Source organism: Saccoglossus kowalevskii, chromosome 21, assembly GCF_978046115.1.
Source record: "Saccoglossus kowalevskii chromosome 21, keSacKowa6.1, whole genome shotgun sequence".
NCBI lineage: Eukaryota > Metazoa > Hemichordata > Enteropneusta > Harrimaniidae > Saccoglossus > Saccoglossus kowalevskii.
The window spans coordinates 2,306,663-2,315,139 of NC_140661.1; the positions used below are offsets into that span (position 1 = coordinate 2,306,663).

Consider the following 8,477-nt stretch of genomic DNA (forward strand, 5'->3'; position numbering starts at 1 on the left):
TATGCTAATGAGGTCATCGCCATCTTGGATTACAAGCGGTAGTTTTTCCCGGCTGTTTCGACTTGCACTGATCACGGTTACTGGTACTAAAAAAGTAACCGTGCATTGATTACAATACTTACCATACTTTGTAGCCAATTTCAGTGAGTAATACAACTTCATTCGCTGACATAAAACAAGTTTTATTCTTGAAATTCGACTCTGTGTCTTAGTGTTCCCACAGTTCTTGACCGAGTGCTCACGTTTATTGAAACCTCGCATAAATCAAGAAATAATTTTGTGTACAAAGTGTGCGAAAGCATTCCTTTATCATACGATCACAAAAACAACTTTTTAAAATCTTTTTTGGGGTAGTCCTCATTTATGCGCCCACCCCCAATTTTTCCCGATTTTTTATGTTCAGGCCCCTGGGCATGTGCCCGGGGTAATACGGTAAAAGTTTGCAAACTGTCACAGTGTATATGAAGGTTTGCAAACTGTCACAGTGTATATGAAGGTTTGCAAACTGTCACAGTGTATATGAAGGTTTGCAAACTGTCACAGTGTATATGAAGGTTTGCAAACTGTCACAGTGTATATAAAGGTTTGCAAACTGTCACAGTGTATATGAAGGTTTGCAAACTGTCACAGTGTATATGAAGGTTTGCAAACTGTCACAGTGTATATGAAGGTTTGCAAACTGTCACAGTGTATATAAAGGTTTGCAAACTGTCACAGTGTATATGAAGGTTTGCAAACTGTCACAGTGTATATGAAGGTTTGCAAACTGTCACAGTGTATATGAAGGTTTGCAAACTGTCACAGTGTATATAAAGGTTTGCAAACTGAAAGAAAATTTCAAAATGGCAGCCAACTAAGTTTTTCTATTCTATTCTATTTCTATCTCTTTTTCTATTCAGGGTTATGAGCATCCAGAAAGCAGTGTACGCAAAGCGAGTGTCTTTTGTCTAGTAGCCATTCATAATCTTATTGGTGATAACCTAAAAGACCATTTAACTGATCTTTCTGGCAGCAAGGTAAGGTTGTATTTCATTTATATTGTAAGTTGATTAACATGGTAAATTACGATGACTGTTCATCCATCTGATCATACTGCTATGTCACTCTACTTTTAAAAGAAGTCTTTAATTATAAGGATGTGTGACCTTTATGAGGTCATATAATTACCAGGATGTGTGACCTTTATAAGGTCATATAATTACCAGGATGTGTGACCTTTATAAGGTCATATATAATTCATGTACTTGACCTGCATGACATGTTTATAATGATGATTATGTTTGTGTTTTTTATTTCCAGATGAAACTTCTGAACTTATATATTAAGAGATCGCAATCTGACAAACCAGCGTCCACGCCTGATGAGAATGGTGGTGTTTGAAGAGATCTTTTGCAAATCCCCCTTAGTATAAATTGTTGCCTTTGACATTTTGAAGTTCTAACAGTAAATTTAAAATTTATCGGCAGAGAATGTGATGACTTGTGTTGAAATCTTGTCATCAGTTTCTGATATCTGACTGTGTTGATTTGACATTGTGTTACAGCGTCAAAATTGATTTGCCTTTTTGAGAAAAATCACTTTTAAACAGCCTAGGATTTCACTGTGTCAAAGGTTACTATTTTTTATTCATTGATGGTGCTTTTTCATTATTCAAACCTTTGAGAAAATTATTTTATGAATATCCTGAAATCTGTAACATATCAGCATGAATTATGATTGAAAAACAGAACTACGAATCCCGATGAATCATGGGAGATTTTAGTAGCTGATTGGATGGATGTTCTGCTGCCGAGGGAGTCTTGTTAAATTGTCAATGCCTATGTGGTCTTGTTTTGTCAACTATAACTAGACTAGGGAGTCTTGTTAAATCATCAATGCCTTGGGGTCCTTGTTTAATCAACAATGCTGTTCATACACCTTGTAATTTTTGTGCTACCACTACTGTATATAATAAACAGCAACTCACGAGAACTAGTGGTAACCAAATTGGTTTATTAAATTCTGGAAACAATTTAAGGTTGTAAAATTGATAAGCTGCAATTATTTGAGTTTCTTAAGTGGAACGTTTTGTAAAATTCCTGACAGTCTTGATATTTAAGCCTGAAGTTTTTGTTGTGCATTTGTATCCGTGGCAACTGGTTGCTAACATCAGTGCAGGATTAAAGGTCAAAGTATAACGTTATATCTAATGTTGGAGGCATCCTTGTTCTTTTTCAGTGACTGGCTTTGTTGTGACTTGGCTGATGTGAATACAAGTCAACGTCAAATAAACTGAAAAAAAAACTTGTACATACATATGCAGTCTTGGTAATACAATATTTTATGTAGGTCTATTAGCATTTTTTTTATATCGGTTTACACCCCACCCCAATTTTTTGCCAAACTGTTGCCAATAGATTTCTAAGCAATATACACATGAATTGGGTCAAGTTGTCAAATGTTTCATTGTGTATATATAACATTTCATGAACAATCCAGTATCCGTGTATTCACAGAGTAGCTTAATTTAAAGGCTGCTTGGAATAAGAAATATAATATTTGGTAATTATTGTCCTAAGTAACAATTTAACCTGAGGTAGGAAAAGCCATTGCTTATTATTTTGGATAGTTACTTGGGACAACGATTACCAACTATTTATTATATTTCATTTAAAGGTGCTTGTTGTGCAGTAGAAAAAATTGTATATTGTGCTTTTTGCTCTCAGACAATGACAAATAAAAGCAAAGATGAGGCTGTTTGGAGATAACATACAACAAACAAACAAGCATAGCAATGCAGAATAACTGAAGCAATTATAGCTGGTACCTGAAACACATTTTCTATTTATTTTTAAACTAACCAGCACCCCCCACCTTGAAGTGGTTTAGTCCACTGAATCAAATATTAGAGCCACACCATAGACAGTTGTCGCCATCACTCCAGTAAGTTCTTTGTAATATTTTGTAGACAATCGCATGCAATAATGATTTGTGTTAATGTCCCTAAAATTGTTTTGTTATGTTATAAATGTATGTATTATTTTGATGTATTTGCTGTCCTTACTATCTTCTTTCTTTCAATTCCATGAAATGACTTGCTTGTTATCTCCAATATCTGTTCAAAGTGTTACAAATGAAAATATCCTGTGGCATCTCTGCTGTCTTTTAACATTTTAGTGAGGGTTATTTTAAGGTACATAACTGCCATATATAACGTAAGTAGACAAGTGTATGTTTATTTTGGACATTTTAGTTTTATTTATCGAATAAGGGCATAATCTTAGCATATAATAGTGTAAACATTTATGATATTCAAGCGTCTTTATACTGTCCTTTTTTTTATTACGATTGCTTAAAGCTTTCAATGCTGTAATTTTGTGGTATTTTATGAATATTTCGCAGTACGTTTGTTTGTTACTTATTGAAAACTATGTATTGCTGTGTAATTAAAATCACATGCTTATTAAAGACAAGGATGTATTTACAAGTTGTAACTGATGCCAACAAGTACTCTTCTGTTTTTTTTATTATTTATTCTATTCAAGTCAATGCAACTGATCAGTTATACTGGAAAGATAATTAAATCTGTTTGCAACATTATCCCCCCCCCCCCCAAAAAAAAAAAAAATTGAAGTCCATCTTGCACTATTACGGAGAATGTACTCCCATCTGTTGAGGCAGTATAAAAAAAGCTCTGCCTAATCCTTCCCACATAACAAATACTCATCTGACTTTTTAAGTCAAAACATTGATATCTAGTTTGTCCATTGTGATGATGTCAACGTGGTCTGTGAGACACAGGATCTACATCTACTAGTCTTTTCAAAGACTGTTTATACACACCTGTTTATATAGGCTGACAGTGTGTAGAATACTGCCGTCTATATCATAGTGTGCTAGTGGTGGCATTCATTTAAACATTTCACTGTATGCAGTTTAAGAAAAGAGAACTTAGTCATTTTGCAGCCAGAACTGTTATTGCGTATGGTTCAGCTTCAATGATGGACTGCCTACCTTCTGTCTTTATATGCTAAATACCGGCCGGACATTGTCTTGTTTTTCCATGTCTACTCTGAAACTTTTTATGAATAAATGGAAACTGGGCATTAAAGGACGCTTGCTTCCATACATGTAATATTGTCATATATTATGAAAATTTAATTTTGAAGATGCATTGTGGAGGAAAATGTTTTAATCTTGCTGTTTGATGCTCCATATTGTAGACCCAATTTATTAAATGAAAATTAAAGTGGGAGGGTCGTCACCTGCGCATGTACGGGAATTGAGTCCCAAGCGACGATAACAACACATGCTAAAAACGCAAAGGCTTATAGGCAGACGCTTTTTTGTAAACAATGACGCGCTATGGCCATCTGACGCATGCATAGGTGACGACGCCCCTTCTTTAAATGCATATGCAGTGATTTTTATTCATTGTTCTAAAACAAGTGCACATGCATATTAGAGAATTTTATTGTTATATCAAGCAAATACTCTGATGTGTGCTGCAAGAAATATATTTTAAAATTATGATGAATCATAGTTCAATATTTCCATCAATATAAAACAATACTAACAATTGCATGTTATTGTCCATAATGTACTTTCAATATGATAAAATTATATAATATAGTGGCATATCATACTACCACAGTGTAGAATTTAACATTGTTAGCACAATTTCTTGTGAACACATTCCTGTGTGTGTATATGAAGGAAAATTCTGAAAACAATCTTGTTTTCACGGAAATGTTGCTTTTCTGATGCACCATCTAATATTTTTGTTATCAAAGATTTTTACTCTATAAATTTGACCAGTTCAAAATTTCAAAGTAATTTTGTATTGTCAAAACTATCATTTAAAAGTGGTTGAAATTTTACAGTATTACACAAAAACTAGCATTTTAAGGGGTGATCTTCTGATCAACTTGAACCAGAAATCATAATGGTTTGATTTGTGGCAGTTCATTTCAGCAGCGCATCAAGGGTATATTGACATTTGTATAATCATGACAATGCATTAAGGTACCAAAACAATAATCCTCGTTTTCCAATATAGAAGTTACTACAAGTAGATGGCAACGACAAATGCTCCACTTCATTGTCAATAAAAAAACAAAAGCGTTCATATTTTGGTTTCTTCTGTAGGAGGGCGCTTAATAAAATTGCTTGAGGTCAACCTGTGATATCTAATTTGCATATGAATGTTATCCTTAGTTGGCAACACATTGTAAACATGACTGCCGACATCTGAGTCAAGTACCTTGCTATTTCGCTGTTCACGTCTTGGTGACAGAAATTTGCTAGCACTGGATCAACAAAGACAGTGAGATTACAAGAAAATGTCTCGGTGTAGTGATGGTGGTCGACTTGCTGGCGGAGCGTCCATTTACGACGAGAATGGTGAGTGGTGTCGTGTTATGCACAACCAGGTTCTTATGGTTTCTTTTATATTCAATACGTGGATTTATCTTACGCCTTTTGGTTGTCAGTCAACATTGTGATTATAAATACCTGTAATACCCACGCAATGATCGCTGCTCCCGTCCAAAACACATAGCGATGTGATGTGACAAAAAATTGTTTACACAAAACTTACTTAACGGGAATAATCCACACCCATCCCCGCCCAGAAATAATGACCCTCTTATATACTGTAAAACATGTCTTTTAGCTAAGCGTGTTATTTTACCTAATCTAATTAGTTCTCTAATACAAGATGTAAGCTAGTATATTTGTGCATTGAGTCACATTCGCTAATATGACATGTTGCTTATTGTATGGTACTGCTCCTCTCATTAGTAACCATTTTCAACTACGTAAATGTAGAATATTTAGAAACAATTTAGTCTAAAAAAAAGTGTTATCTATCTATCTGGCAGTGCCTGAATATATTTCTGAATATGTGTGTCTTTGCTTTTAACCAGGAGAGTGTGATAGAGACTAACCAGTATTTGAACCAGAAACATACCCCCATCAAATTAACATTCTTAAAGCGTGTCCTCCTAAATGACAAGGGTTAAAATTAAACTTTACAGTTATGTGACAGCAGTTCTCATATAACAACACACTGACAGACACACTGAGTTTTGGTAAATATTAAAACCACATATGCAAATAGAATATTTATTTTAGCTGCGACCAAAATTAGAGATTAGATTTCTTTAATAATTTATTTGTGTATTTATCTTTTATACATATTTATTTATTTGTTGAATTTTAAGTACATTCATTCTAGTTATTTTCAAAATATTATCTTGTTAACAAAAATTCTTTATTGTTGCAAACACCCTATGTAACCTACTCTTTTACACGGGAACAATAAAGTTCATTCATTCATTATGCCCACCAACTATTGTAGCTCATATATGCAACATGTGCACTAAACTGTGGGGATGGGGATGGGGGGGTGTTGAGTTAGTGATTTATACTGTTGATTCACAAGGAAATATTTGTTACTCTTCCTGAAGCATACTGCTTATGAGTGAATTAAAACACTATTCTGAAAAAGGGAAAAAAGTTTGACTACTCTCCACACAGAGACAAAAATATAACGGACACAGATAAAAAGTAAAGTTTGTTGCCCTGTTGGGTGAGAAAAAAATGTGCAGACCCCCCCCCCCCTCAAAAGCCACTGATTTGTATTATTAGCTTGTATAGATCCGAGTGTTTTCACACTGCATTTTAAAGAGCAACTAAGTCTTCTTATTTGACAGGCTTGTCTTAAATTTGTTAATACGGTACCTTTAATTTATTTGTTATTTTAAATTTATTTCATGTATCCAATTCCCTCCAAGCACAGGGGGTAATTCTTTCTAAGCTTCTTTTGATTTTGATATTATACTGGTATCTTATTTTGGTTTCAATATTTCCATCATTTTTAGGTCTTTTTTGTGATAGAAAGTTGGTTACCATGGCAACATTGATTGGGAACAGGTATCCACAGCTGGGTCATGAGCTTGGCCTTAGTGATGATATACTCATGCAGATCAAGATGGCAACGCCCGACAACCTGCAACATCAGGTCTACAACATGTTTGTAGCATGGAGGTCAATTGCGGGTCGAGAAGCAAATATGGACCATTTGAACTGTGCTTTAAAGAGACTTGGATGGACATCTGTCTACACACAGATACTGAACACACCAGATAATTTCTATGCACTTGTGTAGTAAGTGCAATTGCAATTCAGTCTGTTACGAGGTCATCATCATCAGCCATTGATACAACCTGATTTTAAGTGATGTGTCTTATTATTTAACCCTCTCACCACTCACTTATTTTTTGTAACCTTCCATATTTTAAGACAATCACATGCTTACAAAACATTGATCAAGATTTCAGAATCTATAAAAATGAATGTTGAAGAAAAACAAAATTTCAAATAGTCCACTTAATATTGAATCTAACAAATTAAATATCCTTCATAAATATACTCCAGATTTACTTTGGCCTAAGAAATTAGGCGTTTCCAGTAATACGGGTAGGCATGCAGACTAGAATTTTTATTTATTTTCATTTCATTTTTTTTTTTCAATAAGTTCTACTCTTAGGTTTTTGTAATATAATCATTGTTTAACTAGAGGTGTGAAAAATGACATCAGTTAGTTTTCAAGTCTTTCACTACATAGAAGATAGTACAGGAAATAAAAAAAAAATTACAAGATTTGTTGTGTGAATATGCCATAGAAATAAATAGTTTGCATCAAATAAACGTTTCAAAATTTCCTCAAAATATGGGTAGGTAGGGTTACTGGAAAAACACAATATATTTCATAAGGCTTTACATATTTTATGTATCAATTTCATATTAACATTACCAGAAGTTTATAAATTTTTAATATTTCAAGAAATGTGAAATGTACCTTTCCCATGTCATGCCATCTTTTAACAGTACCCCCGGTAACCGTAATTTGACAATTCATGAGGGTGAAATAATTGGGTTTTTGTTTGCAATATAGCCAATCTTTCATGTATCAAAAAATGTAGAATGAGTTTTGATTTGTTGGCTCTGGAGCTGAAGAGTTGATCAGTAATACACATGTTGATCAGTGTTGTAAACAGTTGTTATTTTTTCTACTTTGTTGTTGTTCTATTGTGTATTAAAGTGCAAATGATTTTTATCATGTTAGTCTGGAATCTATTATACCTCTTCAAATAGATTAGTTCTAGCATCAAGCAAGATCTCGCATGATTTGGCAAATAAATGCACAGGTAGGTATACTATCACAGAGGAATCATCTGCTTATCTTGTGATATTTAGTCAAAGGGGGTATGACCAATATGATTAAAATAAGATTCTGTTCTGGGATATTATTTATTTTTTTGTCATTGTCTTTTTTATTTGGTCTCGCCATTTGTGGAGATTTTGCAATCCAAGGGGAAAGTGACACCAAAAATAATGAAAAAGGGAAAGAAATAACGAAACAACCCAATAAAGATCTTATTTCAATCAGATTGATGGGTATGCCGTGGCAGCAAAGTCACGTTTATATTGAA

The 8,477-nt window shown here is 33.9% G+C and overlaps 2 protein-coding genes across 10 annotated transcripts in view; both read left to right on the plus strand.

The window, feature by feature from the left end:
* The window catches only part of LOC100374322 (CLIP-associating protein 1-B-like), a 111,583-nt gene extending 108,110 nt beyond the window's left edge, over nucleotides 1–3,473 (plus strand). For all 9 annotated transcript variants that reach the window (XM_085495258.1, XM_085495261.1, XM_085495260.1 and 6 more), the window contains 2 exons: nucleotides 900–1,016; nucleotides 1,300–3,473. In XM_085495258.1, the coding sequence (XP_085351384.1) occupies nucleotides 900–1,016; nucleotides 1,300–1,380 (198 nt within the window). In that variant the 3' untranslated portion in view covers nucleotides 1,381–3,473. The remainder of the gene's footprint in view (nucleotides 1–899; nucleotides 1,017–1,299) is intronic.
* A 1,728-nt stretch (nucleotides 3,474–5,201) lies between these two features.
* Nucleotides 5,202–7,404, plus strand: LOC100373868 (uncharacterized). Its single transcript, XM_002736023.4, has 2 exons — nucleotides 5,202–5,382; nucleotides 6,864–7,404. The coding sequence occupies exons 1-2, from the start codon at nucleotides 5,322–5,324 to the stop codon at nucleotides 7,148–7,150; spliced, it is 348 nt and encodes a 115-aa protein (XP_002736069.1). The 5' UTR covers nucleotides 5,202–5,321; the 3' UTR covers nucleotides 7,151–7,404.
* The last annotated feature ends 1,073 nt before the right edge of the window (nucleotides 7,405–8,477 follow it).

Excerpts from the sequence above, each read along its gene's own strand:
- LOC100373868 (XM_002736023.4), top strand. The coding sequence starts at position 5,322 with ATGTCTCGGTGTAGTGATGGTGGTCGACTTGCTGGCGGAGCGTCCATT. Across the intron at positions 5,383-6,863 it reads GTCCATTTACGACGAGAATG|GTCTTTTTTGTGATAGAAAG; the intron begins GTGAGTGGTGTC and ends CATCATTTTTAG.